The 21873-nt window shown below is 48.8% G+C and overlaps 6 protein-coding genes across 6 annotated transcripts; 3 read left to right on the top strand and 3 right to left on the bottom strand.

Moving 5' to 3' along the window:
• Nucleotides 1-342: 342 nt before the first annotated feature.
• Nucleotides 343-1574, bottom strand: FPSE_02989 (uncharacterized protein; the record flags this gene model as incomplete). Its single annotated transcript, XM_009256108.1, has 2 exons — nucleotides 343-909; nucleotides 960-1574. The coding sequence occupies 2 exons, from the start codon at nucleotides 1572-1574 to the stop codon at nucleotides 343-345; spliced, it is 1182 nt and encodes a 393-aa protein (XP_009254383.1).
• A 719-nt stretch (nucleotides 1575-2293) lies between these two features.
• Nucleotides 2294-6206, top strand: FPSE_02988 (uncharacterized protein; the record flags this gene model as incomplete). The annotated part of the gene is made up of 4 exons (XM_009256107.1): nucleotides 2294-4843; nucleotides 4899-4937; nucleotides 4992-5218; nucleotides 5270-6206. 4 exons carry the CDS (start codon nucleotides 2294-2296, stop codon nucleotides 6204-6206), a joined length of 3753 nt encoding a protein of 1250 aa, XP_009254382.1.
• An 893-nt stretch (nucleotides 6207-7099) lies between these two features.
• On the bottom strand, nucleotides 7100-13150 carry FPSE_02987 (uncharacterized protein; the record flags this gene model as incomplete). Its single annotated transcript, XM_009256106.1, has 2 exons — nucleotides 7100-7318; nucleotides 7379-13150. 2 exons carry the CDS (start codon nucleotides 13148-13150, stop codon nucleotides 7100-7102), a joined length of 5991 nt encoding a protein of 1996 aa, XP_009254381.1.
• Nucleotides 13151-14024: 874 nt separating this feature from the next.
• FPSE_02986 (uncharacterized protein) lies at nucleotides 14025-14347 on the top strand (the record flags this gene model as incomplete). Its single annotated transcript, XM_009256105.1, has 3 exons — nucleotides 14025-14049; nucleotides 14080-14125; nucleotides 14167-14347. The coding sequence occupies 3 exons, from the start codon at nucleotides 14025-14027 to the stop codon at nucleotides 14345-14347; spliced, it is 252 nt and encodes an 83-aa protein (XP_009254380.1).
• A 4481-nt stretch (nucleotides 14348-18828) lies between these two features.
• Nucleotides 18829-19631, bottom strand: FPSE_02985 (uncharacterized protein; the record flags this gene model as incomplete). Its single annotated transcript, XM_009256104.1, has 2 exons — nucleotides 18829-19442; nucleotides 19502-19631. 2 exons carry the CDS (start codon nucleotides 19629-19631, stop codon nucleotides 18829-18831), a joined length of 744 nt encoding a protein of 247 aa, XP_009254379.1.
• Nucleotides 19632-20639: 1008 nt separating this feature from the next.
• Nucleotides 20640-21785, top strand: FPSE_02984 (uncharacterized protein; the record flags this gene model as incomplete). The annotated part of the gene is made up of 2 exons (XM_009256103.1): nucleotides 20640-20742; nucleotides 20806-21785. The coding sequence occupies 2 exons, from the start codon at nucleotides 20640-20642 to the stop codon at nucleotides 21783-21785; spliced, it is 1083 nt and encodes a 360-aa protein (XP_009254378.1).
• Between the last annotated feature and the right edge of the window lie 88 nt (nucleotides 21786-21873).

Raw genomic sequence — 21873 nt, forward strand, 5'->3', positions numbered from 1 at the left:
GTTGTTTTTGGAGGTCTTGATAGCGGCTATTATGATATCACATCACATAGTAACATTTTTATTCCTCTTTAAATGGACTGTAATTTGCTTTGGCATGGCTTTATGAGGCGCAAGACGTTTTGCGTCACACAGCCTAGTGAGATAATGTGTAACTAATGCTGTGCTCGGTTGCTACTTTGTAGCTCTGTACATGGTCAATTTAGCCTAACTGTTGTACAAAGCGCGGGATAGAGCCACTTTGGTAAATGTAAATATTACTCTCGGCCTTTGTGTTGTCCTCGTATAGTGCTTGGATAGTCGTACATGCTCCTTGATTAGCTCTAGCTGATCATAGCCCTATAGCTAGCTCTCACTTGGGGTGTTTTCGTCTTCATCTTCATCGTCGTCTTGATCTTCCTCGTCCAAAAAATGAACCATTCCCACATCGTTGGGATACATGTCAACTAGAACCTGCCAGATTCGTCTTCTGTTGGTAAACCCCAGCGGAACAGTCAACCCAACTGTTTGGTAGCTCCAAACATTCTCGAGCTCGTCCTCCTCCTCCTCGTCGTTATCAGAGACAAAGGTGGGGACTTCGGACAGGAGCTGTCTGACGAGCTTCTCCCAATTCCACTCAAATGAAGCGGATACAGCTTCTTGTTCTTTTGCCTCGATGATATCGTTTTCGAGATCCCATAGGAAGGGAACCTGACACAGAATTTCTTTCCACTGGGATTGGGGCATAAGATAGGTGCACTCTAGAGATGTGCTGCCCTCTGTCAGAAGAGAAGTGATGATGTCTTCGATCTCAGGAGGTAGATTGTTGAAACTAGCAGTGAAGTGTTCATGAGTTGAAGAGGATTCTACTCGCTCAAGATTTGACATGAGTGCTTCTGTCAAATGAGGTATGTCGAGAGGATTATAATTCCACTATTCTCCTTATCAGCGCTGATTTGGTTCATCTTGTATCCAAGACTTACCCATTCTTGCGACCAGTCATCAAGGACATACTCCTCAGTACAAATAGCTTGCCATGGGATGTAATATCTTCCGACTCCCAAGTCGATAGACTCACCTGGTTTGTTGTTAGGAACATGGGGAAGACACAACGGAACAGGAGTTCCATCTTCAGAAGCCTTGACACATCGTCGATCAAGCGTCATCCAGAGATCGGCCATAGTTTTAATCTTGCTCACGGGCGTATTCATGACTTTTCTCGCCATATTCTTACAGGCAGCGTGGAGGCAAAGATACCAGCGTGTTCCATCATCTGGATCATAACCTGGATGCTGTTCAGGGATATTTTCAATCTGGATATTGACTTTAAGACCAGTTGATGAGATGGTGGCCTGGCGGCGGCTGTATACGCGAGCCTTTTGGACGGCAACGCTTTCTTCAGGGATGATGATAGATTCAGTCCCCTTTCCCTCCCCTGGCCAGGTAGGGCCTGAGATGAGGATGTGGTCTTGTCTCCATTTGAAAGGGTTCCAATCTGGGGGTGTGTTTTTGTCCGGATGTGTTGGTGTGTAGGAAGGAGAATGTTCCCAGAGTTGAATGGCGCAGATCATGCAGACGCCTTCTGCGACTTGTGTCATGTTGATTATTTGTTTGATGCGAAGAAAATGATGAGTAGCAGTTTGATGAGACAAAGAGAAGCGTTAGAATTGATTCTCCTTTTCTTTTCTTCTCGGCCGCAATTGATAGCTTCAGCAACAGCCTCCACAGTGAAGCTATGACCTTGGTTAGCTTTGGACCCTGAATATCTCGAATGTGACTAGAATTACTTAGTCTATACTGTTAGGTATGTTTTTAGTTGCTAGGACGAAAACAAAATACCCCCGTCGAAGGATCCTTCCCATCGTCACAGACCACGCGTAGTTGTATCACCAAAAATATGTAGGACTTGCAAGTCGAGGCTCAAATAAAAAAAGGGATCCTGCAGCACAGTCAGCATCAAAATGAAACATGCAGTATTTCCGAATGTGGATATTTTCAACCGAAACTCAGCATTATTACTGGTTCGCAGGTGATACAACATGGTCGTGTAAGTCGTGCAAGACGCTTGGCCATTCCTTTTTCTTATTCATGAGAATATCTTGTCGTACAGCTGAAGATATCTCATGGCTATGGTTCTATGTTTAGGGGGCAAAGCATTATTTCCAAATTGGTATGGTCAACGAGTTCGATGATATATGTAATGATAGTTGTATAGGTAGGCAAGCATATAAAGAAATAGAATCCCATACATAGTCATTCTATCCATAGCCTCATAAGCACAGTCTTTCGTTGACGACATTACATCTACTCTTTGATTATGAAACTTTCTCTTCTTTTCTTACTTGGTGGTGCTGGCACAGCAGTCATAGCTGGGCCATGCAAATCATCAACATCTTCATCCACAGGCCAAGCCGGTTATGCCTCTGCAGCTCCTGAGTATGAGACCTCTATCATAGGCTCTGTCGCTACTTCAGCGATTCGATATGAGAGTCCCGGAGTTAATCAGTCCGATGAGTCTGATTATGTCACCAGCAGCACCTCTGCCGTGGAGATGCCTTCTGGGTCTAACTCAGTATCGAATTGGCTACGTACAGGTTCTTCTGACTCTACTTGGCTCCCTGGAAACACCCCAACTCCCCTTACATCTGGTTTTGTTACTCATGGCCGGCCTGACGGAACTCATGATTCTGAAATTATCGTTGAGACTTCAAGTGACGCCGAGACAATCAGAGATGGCACTGCTACTCGTGATGCTCCAAGTGGCATCAATACCAAGACCAAACACATTCGTACTAGGACTAGTGCTGATAGCGACAATACTGAGACCAGCAGTGTCTCAATGCCTACCAACACTCAGTCTGGGTCTGACCACCGAAGCACTGCGGCTGATGGTGACTTGCCTGGTACCACTCAGGCCGGCATTGACACTAAGACTAGTTCGAATGGGCAAAGCACAGATGCCATCAGCGACATTGAGACTGTCAGTGGATCAACTGGCGATATTAACAAACCTGCAGTCACTCAGTCTGGACTACCTGCGTCAAAAACTGGAACGGACGCTGCCTCAACTCAACCAAACGCCTCAAGTCGCATCAACACTGATCTTAGTGGTGACCAAACTACCGATGCCACTGAACTTGTTGTATCGACTCTGACCAACACTGACACAATTTCTACGAAAGAGTCTTCTGTCCCCAAAGCCTCCGAGTCTGTCTCTGGTTCTACTGACATAGACAACACTGTTGCGAAAGCCACCACAGCTGGTTCTGAGGAGACAAGAACTGGCACAAGGACCTTTGTCCAAGATGACAACCAGACCACTATACCTGATACTGATTCCAATGGTTCTGTCATTGTCGGGGAGACTACTTCTATTGGATCCTCTCCAGACAGTTCTAGGACCAGCACTGGTGGTTCCGATGGTCAGGGAACCACTGCAGGCTCGGACACAAGAGCTCCTACTTCTAACGCAACAGATACTAGAAGTGGCCTTTCTCCTTCCGTTAAGACATCATCTGGTCAGCCTATTGAGTCTAGTCCATCTGGGTCTGATGCCCCTAAACAAGAGCCGTCAGACTCAAACTCGGCAATCCAAACTGGCGACAAACCTACAAAAGATATCGCCGCAGTACCTACAGTAACAGATGCTTCTCCGCCTAAAGCCACAGATACAGCTGGAGATGCAAGTATCACTTCTGTCCCAGACCATATTTCCACCACCAAGTCTAAAGACGACGGAATTACTTCAACTCTGACTGTCCCTCCTGAGACGTTCACTCCTACAACTGTTTCCAACGACGACTGGACAACAAACACTTGGATCACGACTACTTCAGAAAGCTCAGATGAACCCACTGTAGTTCCGGTCCTCGTTGGCTGCCCTGGATGCGGTGGCAGCGGCCACGGCATCGTCATCTTTGGCTTGCCTCCCATTCCCAACGCTCTTTTCAAATTTCCAGATCTTCCTGAGGTCTCATTCCCTTGTGTTCCAGGTGTTTCGCAGGGTTGCAGTTCTCCCCCAAAGACTCACGAGGATAAAAAGTCAGACGATGACGGCGATGATAAAGAAGAAGAAGAAAAGAGCTCCAAGACAACTTGCATTGATATCATCACTGCCAGTGACTGTCTCGTGTCTTGTCCTACGCAGAACTCCAATGGTGATGTAGAATGTACCACAACTTGTACGAGGACACAAACAGGATGCAGCGTCTCGGGTATCACTACCACGACATCTGCTGAGGAGTGCAGTGCTACAGAGATAGGCGGTTCTTGCACAACATGCCAGAAGGACGTATTCTTTGTCAACGACAAGGAAGAAGTCGAGTTTATCGAAAGTGGTTCTGTTCTCGAGAGAAGAGCCTCGCTCCATGTAGAGAACTCCGCACTTGGCAAGAGATCCTCTCCAGCGGTGACTATCACAGATCTTGGAGCTTGTACTCTGAAGAGGACCGATGTCGAGTTCCCTGAATATCCAAGCGGTGGAGAGTTATTCAAGGCTGATACGACACCCAACGAGAAGCCAACAGACACCTACTTCAACACCAAGAAGTGGTACATTGGTCGTCAGGATCCAAACACATGCGCACGTACGCTCGACAAGGTTTCAAAGCAACAGTTCAATTCTCTTGCCGTCTCTAAAAAGAAGACCATGGGCCATGTCTATGAGAAGAGCATGCTAAAGGACTTTTTTGAGCAAATCCTAGACGACAATGTTGCAACTGTCCAAGGAGTCACCAAGGGGTCACAACGCAAGATCAACTGCGCTGATTTGTCCTATTATACCGACGACGATCCCAACGGAGCCTCACCAAACCAGTTGAAGCAGGTCTTTGATGCTTTCCCTTCCGTTAACAAGTACCTTGATGATGTAAGTTACACTTCCTAATTTCCCAACCAAGTATATTTATACTAATTTTGGATAGTTCATGGGCATGGACGAATACTCAAACGCCATCTGCAAGGTATGAGAAGCACTTCACTTAGTTTGCCTGTGGCAGATACTAACAGTCCACTAGGGCACGATTGTATCATCGGGAAATCTTCCAGCAGAAATCTCCAAGATTGCAACAAGTGGGAAACTCGTCAAAGGGGGCAAGAAACCAACTACATGGAACCTCGTTACCAAGTGGGTTGAGGAGACTCTCCAGACTCTTGAGAAGCTCTCCATTGGTGTTGAACTCTGGAATAATCCTGATGTCCAAACCATCGTTATTCGGCAGAACCGACGTATCCATTCTCGATTGTAAGTCTTGTACTATACATTAAGCACGATCAATATTAACTAATTCAACAGTGTCAACATTGATAACAACGCAAAGAACTGCAAGCAAGACGTTGCTGTCAAGAACAACGTCTGGAGTTTCTCGGCCGCTTATCAGAACTACATGAACGAGTTCTTCCAGGGAACGTCTTCCTTCTCCGCCAACCCTATTGTTCAAAAAGCTGCGGACGATCTCATTGCACACATGGACGCCAATCTCGTCGCTCTTGGTAAGAGGACGTTGAGCGCTGATGAACAGAGTCAGCTGACAAAATGGACCACTCGTTACGCGCCTCTCAAGACATCAACGTACAAGGTTTCTATCTCGTGGGATTTTAGTTATACGAATCTCAAGAGACAGGATGGAGATTCTTGTGCCCTGCCTACTTCGACGTTGATATCCTCAGCAGCATCCACTACCATGTCTACTCTATCAACGTCTTACATCTCGCAAACAAACCAAGAGCCCACCGCCACCGAGCAACAGACTCATACAGAGACCGGGATGAGTTGGAGCGGCACATGCCCATCGGTTTCTCCGTTCATAGACGTTGACGCCAAGAGAAACTCCACAGATGAGGTCGACGACCGATGCATATGCCGAAAAGAGCCCCTGGAAGCTGGCCCGCCGGTGCCATTTACTGCAGACCAACTTGAGGATATCCTGCTAGATTTCTGCGACGGGTCACGCACGCTTATCAAGCCTGGGGAACGAAATTCAACCAGTATCTTCAAGCATTACAAGCTTGGAGACACGTCGCAGCTCTTCATCCTAGCTAGCTGGTCGTACTATAAGCCCGCAGGTTGCGTAGAACCTACTGCAGATCTCAACTTGAACGAGAACTGCAAGACGGCTTTTCGCAGGCTCAAATGCCTCAGCATGGATAAAAACTACGGGGGATATTTTGGTCAAATTTTCGACGAAGGCTGTGTCTATTGGTCCATCGACCCTCTTTGGTCAAGCGGCTGAACGTTTCCAGAGGATCCCACTCCAAGGGATAAATGATGAATTTTGAGTTTTTTTTTCTATTTATTTATTTCAAATATTAGCTTTCGGAGAGCTAGTTGCTAGAGTGTAAAAGTCTAGCCGAGATATAACTGTCAAACAAGGTCGGATAGATTTAAATCTTGGTCTATCCAGCTCATCCTCGTGCGCGTCTATAAGAACCCCCTCTTCTTTGTCAACAAGATTAACAGAAAGAAGCCAAGTTTATACCCTTGCGACTCATCCTATTCATCCCTTTGCCCTCAACCCAATACACACACGAAGGTGGTGACAAGACAACCAGAATAATGCACATTAAAACAAACACCGTAACACCGTATCCAGTCTTCTGAGTCTCCTCTCAGACCTCCACAAGCCCTTCAACTCGGATGAGAGAAGAAGAAGAAATAAAAATAAAAAGTGAAGAGTAAACAAAAAAGGCTCAAAAAAGACCACGGACACCGATTAATGGAATTGCCTTGTGCCCTACAGAAAACCATGTAGAGTCGCCAACGCCTTGAAAAAATGTCCCGTAGTATGCAGAAAACAGTTTTCCGACCAAAGCGGTAAACTTGTTTTTGATGTAAAGAATCATATAAACTAGAACGAATAACATTAATGCAGTCAAGTCATATACAGAGCGTTGAGTCGTTTTCGACTCTATAACGCTACTGTTAGAACCGGACTCTATCGAGGACACTTGAGACAAGTGCTCGTTGCATGTTTCTGTCAGAAATAGAAGCTGCCATAATATCATCAAGAATTGGTGGAGAAGTCGCGAACCGTCGTATAGTGCTGTGAAGAAGCAAAACAGCCGGCAGATACTACAGCTTTTCATCGCGTGCGTTCGAAGAAGAATGACCCGAGTTCCGTCGTAATCAGAAAAACGTGGACATGGCTCTGCTAAGATCGATAAAATCAACAGGTTTCGCGACATAGTCGCTGAATCCTGCCGCAGCGCATTTCTCCTGAACGTCTGACATGACGTTGGCCGATAAGGCGATGATTGGCATTGGGGGATAACGGTTGGCAGCTTCCCACTGACGAATCTCACGACATGCCTGGTAACCGTCCTTTCGGGGCATATGGAGATCACACTAGAGAAGCACATGTTAGCAATCGCGAGAAGCTATGGACTTGTAAAGGAATCCACATACCAGGATAAGGGAATAGTGCCTGTGAGGCTTTGACAAAACCATGGTGGTACACTCGGCGCCGTCAACGGCGATCTCGACATCGACGCCGATCTTCTTGAGGAATTTCATCAAAACCTTTTGGTTAACAGGGTTGTCCTCAACCAATAGCACTTGATAGCCCTTGTTGCCCATGCGCCGTTCAATCTCCTGGTAGCTAGCCTTCTGATTCTCGACCATTTGCTGAGCTGTAGACCGGTTGCGGTCGATGCTGAGATCGCGCATCTTGTTCGGGTCGAAAATGACGGCGAATCTGGACGGTTTCACAGGCTTGTAGATAAATGTCACCAGGTTGTCCGAAAGGAGCTGTGCATACTTGGTGCCAGCCGCCAATTTGATAACTGCTTGCCTTTGCACAGAATCCGACAAGACGAGAATGGTCGTCTGTTCGATGCTCTGCGTCTTTGTGATATCATCCATCAATCCAATGATAGCCTCAGGGGAGGGGAGGTTGATAACAATGTGTGTAAACTTTATAGGGTCTTCTCCACTGATCAGTGTCTGTGCCTCCTTGACGCTTGCCAAAGCTGTGATCTGGTGGGGGACATCCTTTGGTAGAGTCATCTCGATGTGCTGAGTAGTAGCCTCGCGGCTGTGAAACTGGGGACAGATGATGAGGATTGAGTACATGGGAGGTCGGAAGTCTTCGGGTGATCCAACGCTGGGTAGCAGGTGAGTGCCAGGAGAGCTGCGTCCTGAGGGCATCTCCAGCTTCATCTGGGATAAATCTTGTCCACTGGCCTTGGCTGCTTCGCTGAAGCGAGCCAGACCTCCGGTGACAGATGTTGCAGACGACCGGTCGGTGACTTGTGATTTTGTTGAACGGACAGATAGGTTCGAGCTGCTAACCGAAAGGCCTCCAGGCGACGTAAATTCGGAGGTTGTGCCTCCAGGACTGGCGATCTCAACATTGCGCAGATGTCTCGGTGGCGGCAGAGGTTTGATGCTGCTGGGAACATTATCTACCACCTCGGGTCTTGGCGTGTAAGCGCCAGTAGGTGGAGGGCTGTCAGGCAAGTTGGGGTGGTCTTCAGCTGTAGGAAGACCGAATCGTGCTGTGAAGGTGAAAGTCGATCCTTTTCCAGGTGTAGCTCTGCCCGTCATGTTACCGCCGTGCAACTCGGCTAGTTGTCGTGAGATAACGAGGCCAAGACCACTACCACCGTGTTGGCGGGTGCTGCTTCCATCAATCTGACTGAATGGTTTGAAAATCAAGTCGGCTTCCTCCTTGGAGAATCCACGTCCCGTGTCAGTGACAGAAAACTCGAGCATGATTTCGTTGTCATCCACATTGGAACCCTCTGCCATGTACACGCGGCACCGACTAAAGACCTCACCTTCGGCAGTGAACTTAATAGCATTACCCGTGACGTTAAGCAAAACCTGGCGGATTCGAACTTTGTCGCCCTTGACCCATGCAGGAACATCTGCTTCCACAAGATAGTTCAGCTCCAGCCGCTTAGCGATGGCCATTGTTGAAACGAGCTCGTTTACATCCTCGATCATTGAACGGGTGTGGAACCACTCGTGTTTCAACTTCATCATGCCAGCATCAACCTTGGATAGATCAAGAATGTCGTTGATGATCATGATCAAACTATTGGCACTCGTCTGGATCGTGTTGGTATAATCAAGTTGCTCTTCGTTCAAGGTAGTATCCTGCAAGAAGCTGACCATGCCAGAGATTCCAATTAATGGAGTGCGGATTTCATGGGACATATTGCTGAGGAATCGTCCCTTGGTCTCCATTGCTTCTTTGAGCTTGGTCTCGAGTAGCTTGTGGTCGTTGATGTCCGTTGCCGATCCGAAATATGAGCTAGCACCACTGCCAAAATCAATTGTGTCAATTTCAACACAGCGAATCAGGTGCCAACGGTATTCTCCAGTCTTGGATAACAAGCGGACCTCGGTGGTATACGAAACTCGGCCAGCGCTGTCGGTCGCCACTTTGATGATGCCTTTTCGAGCCAGTTCAGTCAAGTCTGCAGTAGGCCACTCATAAGCTGAGCTGCCACTGGAGCTGTTGTGTCGAGATAGCACCTGCTGTGTGCCACGCATAGGCGAATCTTGCGGCGTGCGGGTTCTAGACGCTTGTATCGTGCTAGTCGATGTAGCTTCGGAATGTTGAGATTCTTGTTGGTATGTACTGTTCTGCCCGTCGCGCCTTTGTCCGCCTGGTGTTGGAGGTTGAGTTGTAGGAATGCGGCATTTGGCAAGATCATCAGGGTGTACAAAATCCATGAAACCCAGGCCGAGTGAGTCCGAGAAACTTTGGCCAGTGTATGACAGCCATTGTTCGTTGGCAAAGGTGATCCCTTCATCTTCGGTCGCTGTAAAGATGATTTGTGGGATAAGGTTGGCGAGTAATCGATGTTTGGCTTCGGACGCTTCGATTTCTTCCTGTCGGGCAGCTTTGAGCTCAGCAATATGCTGATCATGAATGTCCATGTAAGATCCAAGAAACTGCATGATAACTCCCCTCTTGTCCTTTGAGGCAACAGCCCGAGCATAAAACCACCTATAGGCACCGTCAAATCGCTTGATCCGGACCGTCCTCGAGAATTGTTCTCCTGTGCGGATAGAGTGGCCCCATGCCTTCAGATATTCGTCTCGGTCGTCGGGGTGAAGACTTCCCCAAGGGTCTGCAGCGAGATCGACTGCTGTTTGGCCTCGATAAGACAGATAGCGACTGTTGACCCAAACAATTTCCCCAGTCTGGGGCAGTGCAACAAATACGTGAGCAGGTAATGAGTCTAAGATCAGTCCCTTTAGTCTGTCAGACGGTGGTGGCATATCAACAGCTGTGGTAGTCAATGAGCCACTTCGAGATGGCGCGCTAACAGGAGTCGGTCGAGCCGAAAGCGTGGAACTGGGTGGGAGAGATTGAAAGGTTGAAGCGAAATCTGCACCATAAGAATGAAGCATACTGTGCCCTTGACGATTACCGCGTCCAGTCTTGAGAGTGTCAGCCAAATTCTGAGCTGAATTGTCATCATCGATGGGATGCAGAGCATCTTTACTGACATCAAGAGAATCTCCTTGCGAAACCCTTTTCGTCGAATCGGTCGTCGATTCGTTAGAGGAAGTACGAGCAGTCTTATTGTCGACAGAGATGCTCTGGTCCGAACCCTCCTGTGAAAGAGAGAGACCGCCAAGACGAGTGCTTCGCTTCTCAGCAGGCGAGGATTCTTTCGAGCTGGTTCTTATTCTGGGGGTACCAGTACCGCCAAATGTCTCGTGTCGTGTAGGCACTGGCCTCTGTCTGGAAGTGAAGTAGCCTTCTCCTTGAGGTGCAGCAGCAGGACTCGAAGTCGGCGGTGGCCGCTTCTCGGAAACAAAGCCACCAGACCCCTGATCCCACCCGGGTGTTCCCAAAGGAGATCCCGTAGCACTCTTAGAAACCCCTGAGTAATCACTTGGGCTTGTCATACTGCCGGCCAGCGACTGATGGGGTACAATTTCGTCGGCAGTAAGATAAGCCATGTTTTCCAAAGGACGTCCATCATGTGCCACAGCTCCAAACCCGGCCGTCTGTGGTCGTTTCCGTTGCAACCCCGCTAGTTCGGTCTCGAGATTGCTATAGTGTCGGCACAGTGAGAACGTTGTGGCCATATGAGGCGCGAGGTGTTCGAGAGAGTGCTTCAAGTTCGATGGGTAAGGTATAATGGGGCTGAGGATCGATATGATTGCAATGGGTGCCGACTTGTCTCTCTTTAAGCTGTCTGGTGTATTGCGACCACCTTCCTCACTTTGGGCAGAAATGTTTTCGCTCTTGGTGCGAGAATGAGATTTTTGCTCCATCAAAGTGCTGTCGAGTTTAAAAGTACGAGTGGGTTTCGAAAGAAGGACATGGGAAAGCGGAATATGTAGAACCGTCCATGAATTGTCTACGCCGATGGCTTCAGGTGGGCGGATACCAGTGTAGTCATCTGTGCCGGTGTCTGGGTTGAAGGAGTCTTCATCTACCATGGCATCTGTGAAAAACGGGTTCTCTTTCGGGTCGGCCCGCACTGCCGGAGACGGAGCTGGCGATTGAGACCAAGGCGATGGCGGTGCTTGTTCGAACTCTTCGTACTTTGGAGTCGGAGGCCGAGGTATATCCTCTTCTAGTCGACCTTCCAGGCGTGAAGCTATCGATTTTGCTCTGTCGGCAGCCGAATGGGTCTTGCTGCGAGATGGCACACGGGAGGAGCCGGCTGAGTTGAATATTGATGATAGCTTCGAAAACGAATCGGATCGAGGTCTGGAAAGGTTCTTGGGGGCGTTCGAAGAAGTTTCTTGCGCAGCGGGTTTTGATTTCCTCGAAGGCTCAGTGGAAGCTTCATCGGCGAGATAAGGATATGATCTAGTAAGTGCGATGGCTCTTCCACGCTCCAGCACACGCATAACTCCGCTGTGGTCGATGAGAGGATCCGCCTCATAATCAAGAGCCTGCAGCACAGGCAAGACGCGCCCCTGGCCATCCTTCTCACCAATGAGTGGCGCTTCCCAACTTGGGATTTGTTGTTCAATGGCGTCGTGTTCGTCAAGTGTCGTCTTATTCAGTTTGGCGAAATCAGCATAGGCCTCCCTGGAGGGGCGGCCTGCAGGATAATTACTTTGACTCCTTGCCAAGAATGCAGGTCTGCGAGCCTGTGCATTGGGCTGGGTCTGAGAAGCCTCCCTTTTCTCCTCGTACGCTGTAAATGAATGCCGGCTGGAAAGACCAGGACGGGTAGCAGAATTGGCATGCATAGTATCATCAGCAACCGACTGTGCGGTGATTGACCCAGGTCCAGATCTATCATAATCGCTGGTGCTCAGGCCGATGCTGCTAGAGTGCTTGGCAGCCATGTACCCAAGGCTTAAATCATCCTCCCTGTGCTGGTTGAAGGTGGCCTTCTGGCCCCAAGGGACATTCTCAATGTCTGTTGAATCAGCTGGAATGGCTAATGTTACACGTTCGGCTTTGTACACATCTCTCATAATTTGAACGACATTCGACCACCAGGCATCCAGGCCAGGTTCAGCCGCGAGCATTAAAGAAAGATCATAAAGGTTAGGGTTAGGGAAGTCAGGATTTTCCGGATGCGGTGACATCGCGGACGGGTTAAATGTGAAGTTGGACGCTGGAGTCGAAGTGCTTGAGACAAGCTTGTCCTGGGCACCCATGCCCAGGCCTTCAAAGGAGCCATAACTGAAAGATCGAGGAGCGCCTGTTGGTGAGAGGGTGGTAAAGGGCCTATGCAAGTACGGCGGTACGAAACCGGAAGGCGCCATGCGAGGAAACGGATAGGATGGGGTACCGGCAATAGGCCCTGGAGTAGGAGCGCCTCGAACGGTGGTGTTCGACTCGGTTGAAGCTGTCGTGAGAGCTGATGTCTGGAGCGGTGAAGTAGCAAGACCTTCTTCGGGGATGGGAGAAACCCTGATCTTCTCATTTGGGCTGGCCATAAGCCCTCTAGCTGACATTTCGCGGCGTTCAAGGTCGCGTGCGAGTTTTTCTCGGTATTCGTTGAGCTGCTTCTGTGACGAGACTTGGGCCTGAGACGCAGTAGCACCAAAGCCTGCACGCCGAGGACTTAATGCATTCGTTCCAGCAAAGACTGTTTCGGTAGCGCTACCTGGATCCTTTACAGCAGAAACGGTGCTCTGGTCGGTGGAGTCTCCTATCATGTTGTTGTGCACGCGGGGCTGTTTGGATTGAGCCTCCAGGGGCGAGTTTAGAGGGTGGCTCGGGTGGCGATCCGTCGTCATTGCGGTACGCGCGATTGGTGTCGCAGTCGCATCTACAATCGAGTTCGATATCGATTCCGGCATCAGACGTCCATTTCTATTGGCATAAGCTGGTATTTTCTCATCTAGAGGAAAAGGCGACAGGACTGGTGGGCGAGTCGATAAATCGTGTTGACGCGATGTTGACGGTATTAAGAATAAGTCGTCGCCAACCGGCGAGGTGGCTCTTTGCATGCCTCACGGGAGAAGGAGTCGTCGAAGTACCAGATGCCGAACCCTTCTCGCCGGCAGGAAGCGTGGTGTTGAGTACAGTTCGCGATTTAGAGAGTATGTCAAATCAATCAGCGGTGGTGGAGGGGGGGCAGAGATAGAGCTTGGTTCCCTCTAACCCCAGACCAACAGTGGCAGTACGATAACAGTAGCAACGGTCTGTATAAATCCCGGCACCAGTTGGTCAACGACCGAGATGTGTTAACGACCCTGTAGGGAGGTCAAGATAGTGTAGGGCCCAGGATCGGAGGATGAGGACCGGGAGAGGTTCCTGCAACGGGGCAACGAGCGGGCAACGCAACGCAACGCACGAGGTTTGAGGGTGAAAATTGGGGGTTCAACCACACCGCAGCGTAGTGTACCTTTCTGTCTGTCTTGGTCTTCCTTGTGCGGAGAGTGAAATGGTAGCGGTGGTAGCGGTAGAGAGGTGGACTGAACTGGACTGGCTTGGTCTGGCTAGTGAGAGAGACTGGAGACTCTTTGAGAATCGACTTGAAGGTGGGCAAAAGTTGGTGTTTGGGTTGCAGATGGCACATGTACAGCAAAGTATAGTGTGTGCTTCAGCCGTGTCACAAAGCCTACTATAGCTCCAAGCAATACCCATCTGGTACTTGGCTAGCCCACGATGCCCGCGCACAGAACGGGGGTAGGTAAAACTAACCCTGCACATAATGACGTAGGGAAAGTGACCCTCAAGGAAGGAAGCAAAAATCCAGAATCCGGCAGGTACGTACCTCCATCAAAGTTGCAGCCCAGATTGATATTAGCCTACCTGTCGTCTACAACTCTTCTTTTCTTGACCTACCTACTTCTCTGTGCAACGCTCTCGCTCTCGCACACAAGAACTCACGCCTTGGACATCTTGATACGACGCCAATGCCTCTGGCTCTTCAGCCTACTATTCTCGCATTACATGCACAGATTCGAGCAGTGATGACGCTGCCCTAATAATATATCATCAGCTGCAGCAAATCAATATCATCCATGTATTCAGGGGATTGGCTGGTCAATGCTTCTCCTCCTACTCCTCAGCGCAGATTGCACTGAGACCAATGGCCGCAAATGTGGCCCGGCGTTGGCGGCTGGTGCATCACTATCGTCATCGCCTACTGTCCCTGGTATCTGGCCAAGCCTCAGCCCCAGCCGACCACTGCTGCACTCTATCCAGCCCATACCTTTGCAAAGATCTTAGTGGCTAGTCAACTCCACTGGAGGAGCTTTTGGTACAGTGACAACCACCACATCAGCTGCCTGCGTCCAATGGCCGCCAGGCACGCATTACCTGGGAACATAACATTTCCTGGGCAAACGATACACAAGTGTTGATTAAGAGGGCCTGAAGGGGAACAGTGGCTGGCACAACCCATTTTCTGGGTCTCTGGTCCCCTCATTGCCCCCTTGCAAGAAGAATTTAGGGAGAAAGTCTCCGTGAAAAAAAAAACCACTAATATTCGGTACCCGGAGCATCAAACCCCTTTCAGAACTACATAATAAGTCAAACATTCGGAGCCGACTCTCTATCACGATTGGCATCATGGGCCAGGTCGATCATGATGTTTTTGTTCAATCTCACAACTCCCCACTCACTCATGGTCGAAAGCCTTCTCTTTCAGTGACAATCTTCATAGACTTTCTTCTCCTTGTCTGATTGTCAAAATCGCGCTCGAGCCACCATCCTGAGCTATTATCGGTTATGGTGGCCTTTCCCCATAGACCCTCTCGTTCTCCCTCGAGATCGGCGATCCTCAATTAACTGTCTCGCTCTCTAGACATTTTTGACAGGAGCCACCCCGACTACGAATCAAGGACTTTAGACAACGCTCAAAATAGGGTTGTTTAGATGATGATGATTCACTCCCAATACCAGGAAAACGAGAATAGAGCATTTTCGCGATACTTGACTCGGTCCGAGATCTAGTTATTTGGTTTATCCATTTTGGTCTCATCTAATTGCAGAGAATACTGATAATGATTAGCGCCTCGGAGACTGATAATCACAATAGGCTCCTCTAACGCGTCATAATTCAACTGACTCTCTTCAAGTCCCCTATTCGTTCAAAGCACCAAGCCAACCACACGCAGCACTCTATTGACATCACTGTGGCTTTCTAGGCTTCCGCCTGCCAGCTACCTGTTGTTCTGTCATTCGTGAAAACAACCGCTTTACCAATGAGGATTAACTTTTCCCTCGCAGGGAACGACCTAGAAAATTAGTCCTGTGAAGCTGAAGCACCACACCGTATTCCTGAGCCTCACTTTCATCGGTCACTTAGAAAACAAAAATTGAAATTTGAATGGATTGCTTTAGCCATGCAACACACAAGAGATCAGTGGGGGTCGGGTCAGTCCTCAGTCTGAAATTTCCTTTTTTTTTTCATGTTAGGCCCTGCGTACCGGCCTGCCACGCGGGTGGATTAACGGAATGTACAGAGTAGACAGGCAAAGAAAAAATACGACCACTAACAAGTTCATGAGCCATGATCAATGGACCAGGGGCCTTACATTGGCCTACCGGACTACGGGAGATCTGTACCTATTACCATCCAACACATCTGTTGCAAATGAAAATCCCCCTTTGTCAAGACATTAGTTGCGACTTATACTGACAAGCCTGTACATGGAGAAAGAGGTTATATTGCGGGCATTTAACAGGCTGTTGCAGCACAGGTTTTGTTTCCTTACCGCATGCCCTTTGCCTGTTCTTATCCGGGCACCGCAAGCAACAAGCTCAGCTGAAGTATGAGACTTGGTAGGCTTATAGGGAGTTGGAGGAGCAATGTTCCACAACAGGCTCAGCTGCTGTTGTGTCAGTTGCACTCGTCGCCAGCTCTCCGGCTGTGTTCTTTTTTATTGGATCTTGCTGTTTGTCTCAAACTGTCAAGCGTCCGTCCACCAACGACTAGTTTGAGACTATGTGTGCTTCGCATGACGTCTGTGTGTTCAGGATTGAACGTGACGTCAAGTAAAACGCCACGAAGAATCAAACCAATCCCCAGGCTGTGGGGGGAACCATAACCCATGTCCATGTCTGGCGACAACGTGTCCAGCCACCAAGGCACGGGACTGTCAGAATGCAGTGAGAGATGGCTTTGCCAATCAACTATCACAGACATCTCCGCTTCTTTATCACATTGCAAGTCTCCACCATCTCGGCATACAGGGGTTTGTTTCCTTTGGATTCGTTTTTATTTTCCTATGGGCATAGTAATCTGGATCATGCTTTCTCCCACATTGTTGTTGCGGCCACAGCTACATACAGGAGACTTTATTTTTGTTATCTAGCTACTTGCACGTTGGCAGCAAGGTGGTTGAAATATGAACAACTTACATCCTTACTCTTCACGACTCTAAGCCAGAACCCCACAAACCTTACTCGGCTACAGTTATAACATTCCTACAGCCATTATGCATTTCCACTTTACCAGTGAACAGTCTGGCATATAGCTTGCAGTAATTCCAATGCCAAGCCAGGAATAACAGCATTACAGTGGACCGAGAATCATGTGCTACCAGCCAGACGATTCATACACCAAACATGGTTGGTCAAGACGACACAGATACCCAGAGTATCAATTTTCTGAGCCTTCAAGTGGTTTCACAATTCGATGATCAACCAAGCCGCAACCCCGATCTATCAATTGATCTGCAGAGGAGAACTGGTCGGACCTGTTGGTTGATAAGTCAGATTGGCCAGCAGCGAGTCGACCTAACCACACAATATGATACATCTCTGTCCACAGGCATGGTCTCTCGAGGCTAAGCGGGGAGCATCAGTAAAGATGCGGGGCTTTATCTTCCTCGCCAGCAGTCGTCAACAATAATGGGACTTTTGATCCATCCATTTTCGATGACAGCTGGCATGAAGTTCAGCCTGAAGGGGTCATTAGGAGCCCAACATGTCTATCCTGATATCCTATCAGCCATGGATTTGTTTCCAGCTATCAGCCGCGGGAACCGACGCCATGACCGTGTTTCTGCCAGACGGGTCTTTGTCTAGGTTACTGTGAGTTTGGGGACTCGCTGCATGTGGGTTATCGGATGACTTTAGAAGCCTGGTCCTAGATATAAATTAAACCTGCCTGCCTGTGAGACTTGCCCATAAGTGAGGAGCAACAGATTCAAGCTCTCGCCTCGTTTCTTGTCCTATTAATGCTTTTAGGAAATCGTTTTGGACATTCATTTATTAGTGGCGTTGCAGCTGCTATTCCCTGAGGGATGGGTTGACAGCCAGGGATATATCCTTTCCCATGGGATCCCTGCACTTCACGCCTCGACCCGTGGTGGATTCGGTCAGGATGTCACATTTAGTCACTCAAGCGGTAACGTTACGGAGGTAGTGTTGCGAGATATTAATATTAATCGACGAAAACCAGCATTTGTAGTATCGTGCTCCTTTTTACTGCAACAGTTGTAACAGCTGCTTCAATGTTGCGTGTACTGATCGAATCAAGAGGCCCGAATCTACAATGAGGAGTGTTCCCTTATCAGGTCATCTATCGACGTAGCATTCGATATAACAAGCTGCCTAACTGCGTCTCTTATTATCGAGCATTGGCTCAAGGCTATGAGTGGAAGGCATGTTTGACGGTGTGGGGGCCGATGTTTGCTTCTGGGTGTCATGGCATGGGTAGGTTTCTTGATCCCAATGCATACTACACAAGTTTTTGTCGACATCTTCATGTTGAAGCTCTCACTCCTATACAAATCGCATATATGGCAAGTATCATTCATGTCTGAGGAAAGTTGACGTGACATTATACAACAGGCACCTATCCTGACAGTCTTTCGAGGGTGTCTGTGATTCGAAAGGCACAAGGGTTTGCTCGTGATGGATTCCTGCCGAATTACTTGCCCGCCCCGGTGGAATGGTGGAATCGACAGACCCTTTATAGTAGCAGTGAACTCCAACATTCTTTTGAAACGGCCTTCTTGGGTCGCATCGAGACCAAGTGGCTGTAAGAGACTGCAACGCAATGAACCTGGTATGATCTCGGAGCCAAGCAAACGAGCCCGAGCTGCAATGAACGAATGTTTACTTTGGCACAGCCCATGCTACAGTAAATTGAGTAAACAAGAAGTATTTGGGTGACTACCTTCGCGCAATGTTAACAGGTAGGTGTCTAGGGATATGGTTGTTGGAACCAGAACAGCAGGGCAAGACACAGAGCAAAAGGGTAGACACCCCTCTTCGTGCAATAATTGATGCATAGACAACCTCCACTAACTACCTGATAATCAATTAATACGCGCGAGCCGTGCGTGGCCCGACAGCCTCAAACAGAATCGAACAGAAAAGCAATCAGACTCTAACACCATCCGCTTACGTCCTGTGCCAATGCGTCATGCTAGGAGCATAACCCTTTGCCTCATACTCTTATCTTGGTGCCAGTGGGTTTCGAAAGCGTGCTGGCAACATGAGCCAGGACAATTTAAGTTGAAGTTGGGCCTCGGAAACCCAGCTTTTGCTTCTGGATCCGAGGAACAATACCCACCAGCGTCACAATGGACAGCAAAAGGACGGCCCACAGCTTCATCTTCAGTACGTTCTTGTTGTAGTCGGTCTCGGCGGCACTAGTGACTGTAGCCAAGAGGAGGACAAAGATGGTGTATCCGCTCCAGCGGTGGTACTTCCACACAGCCTTGGCGTTGTCGACGCCTCCGTACAAACTGGGAGTAGCCCACATGGTGAAGCCGACGCCATACTGAAGAAGAAGCACGATGGAGGTGATGACGCCAAGATATCCGTGGACAGAGTGGAAGTGAGCACCGTTGTTGGCAAACTTGTTGTATTCGATGATAGTCACGCCAGCTACGAGGATCAAGAAGGCCACGAGGTTGAGGATGGCGTGGACACGCTGACCGACGCGCTTCTGCTCAGCTGTATGCGTAGGTTGTAAACTTAGAACAGACTGCGCCAAGGTGAGTACAGCCAGCGACTGAAGTAACGGATGCGCTGAGAAAAGGATCAACGGCTTTGATAGGACGCTGGCCCAGACCAAGATCGTGAGTAGTACAACGCCCAGCTGGGCGACTATACCGGTTCCTGGTACACAGCATGGTTAGTTTCTTGGGGTAGATATAAAGATATTCATGTCGGCTTACCAAGAACCAGGTTTTTGATCATAGGGACGCCATCTTCTTGTGCGGCATCGCCGGGCCGGCCAAGAAGGGGCTCTGTTTCTCTATCCTCGATGGAAGGGAACCGCTCCGGAACACCCGTAGCACTCGCCATTATGCCTTGTTGTTTATGTAAAGAGTTGGTGTATGTAGACGTATGCCTTATAAGCTGTAATTAAGTACTCGCGAGATGAGCTGCAATCCAAACAAAAGGGAGCAGGGTCCTGGTGCCAGGGTCAACAGACGCCTTTACGCGTCTTGTGATTAGTGACAGTGCACGTAGTTGAAGGTTCACGAATGTAGATGAGATGCAGATGCAGATGCAAATGCAGGTGCAGATAGATGAATGAGAGAGAAGGTTCACGATGACAAATTGGAGTTTCGCTTCTTCCTATTTGCGACCAATGTTGACGTCAATGAGAAGATAGAGAGCTTTAGCCAATCACAAAGGACCTTTTGGCAACGACGCGGGGTAGGTGGTATGTAAAAAAAGACATGGCCATCATCGCGAGTAGCAATCACGTCAGAAGGTGCTGATCTAGGGTAGGTAGGTAAATGGAAAGAAGGATAATTTGAGATATAGCATCAACTATTGTTTGAAATGATAGAGCCAACATCTCAAGCTACATAAGCTCGTTAGTTGGGTCCAGCCATGGATGATCTGATCCGCAATGTAAGTTGGCAATTCTCTGGTTGGTCCCTAAAAGCCGCCGTCCGGCTAACCATTGACTTTTCCTCCACTCCTCCGAAGCCGTTGATGGAACTAAGCCCTGCAGCGAGCTGACTTACAGCCGAAACCCCAGACTTGTCAGCGACTTGGATGTAAGCCAAACAAGCATTGGCGAGGAATCGTACGTGAAAGACACCTCAGCTGTAGACTGCAGTACCGAAGCATCCAATAACAATAAGCAAAATAAGAGACCAGTAGCCGTTGGCATGATCTTGACCCGTGCCAGTGGGCACACCGGCACTGCCCGGGATCCTCTCCCCCGACTAACGGATCATGGCCTCAGTCTGATAACATGAAGACATGAGACCACTACAAATTGTCTGATTTTCTCATTTATGTATACATGTTTGGATCAATCCCTTCTTCATTTTTCACTGTGTCAATCGATCCACCATGACTTCCATTGCTGACGAGATTGAGTATAAACTCAACAATGTTGATGTCTCAGCAGTTCGACCAGATGACATTGACAAGACCTTCCGTTCAACATGTATTGGTCAGTGTCACCCACATTTTCACTTGTACCAAATTACAATCAAGACATACTAAACAGTTACAGACCTAATCTCCAGTGGCCTAGGCGGTAAGGTCCTTGGCTACTCAGACCAATGGTTTTGTGAGGCAGCCAACCTCTTGAACCCCAGAGCCCCAATTGCTCAGCCAGGCAAGATGGTATTCACAGGTGCTTGGTATGATGGTTGGGAGACTCGACGACATAACCAAGAGCCATTCGACTACGCCATCATCAAGCTGGGTGTCGCCTCCGGCACGATCGAAGGCCTTGAGATTGACACGGCTTTCTTCAACGGAAACCATGCACCAGCTGTTTCAGTTGAAGGTGTCTTCAGCCAAGATGATGACAAGGTTGTCTCTTGGGGAGGAGGCCGAGGAGAGTGGGAGACTATCCTCGGCATTCAAGAGTGTGGTCCTTCTCAGCGTTTTGCCTGGAAGCTCAAGACTCCTGACCAAAAGGCATATACACACGTGAGACTCAACATGTACCCCGACGGTGGTATCGCACGGTTCCGTCTTTTTGGGCACGCCGTCCCCGTTTTCCCCGAGGACAAAGACGCCATCTTTGATCTCGCTGCGGCGCAAAACGGTGGTATTGCTGTGTCATGCAGCGATCAACATTTTGGAACCAAGGACAACCTTCTCATTCCTGGTCGCGGCAAGGATATGGGCGACGGCTGGGAAACGAAGCGGTCGCGAGGAAAGGATCACACTGATTTCGCCATCATCAAGCTCGGAGCGCCTGGTTACATTGAGAAGTGGATTGTTGATACTGCACACTTCAGAGGCAACTATCCCCAAAAAGTGTCTATCGAAGGCTGTGAGTGGACAGGTAACGGAGATCCTGTTGCAGATGCCACGGCTTGGAGGGTCTTTGTTCCTCCTAGCAAGACTGGTCCTGATCAGGAGCATGAGTTTGAAAGTGACGAAAAGGAAAAGAAGGGTCCAGTAACCCATGTCAAGCTTATCATGATTCCCGATGGTGGAGTAAAGCGATTGAGGGCTTTTGGCAGACGAGCTGTTTAGGGTAACTGACATGGAAGCCTGAAATGACGATTTGCGAACGAGATTAGCATAAAGTATAGCCTCAACAATGCAAGTGGATACTCGATAA

The sequence above is a fragment of the Fusarium pseudograminearum genome, chromosome 3 (assembly GCF_000303195.2).
Source record: "Fusarium pseudograminearum CS3096 chromosome 3, whole genome shotgun sequence".
Taxonomy (NCBI): Eukaryota; Fungi; Ascomycota; class Sordariomycetes; order Hypocreales; family Nectriaceae; genus Fusarium; species Fusarium pseudograminearum.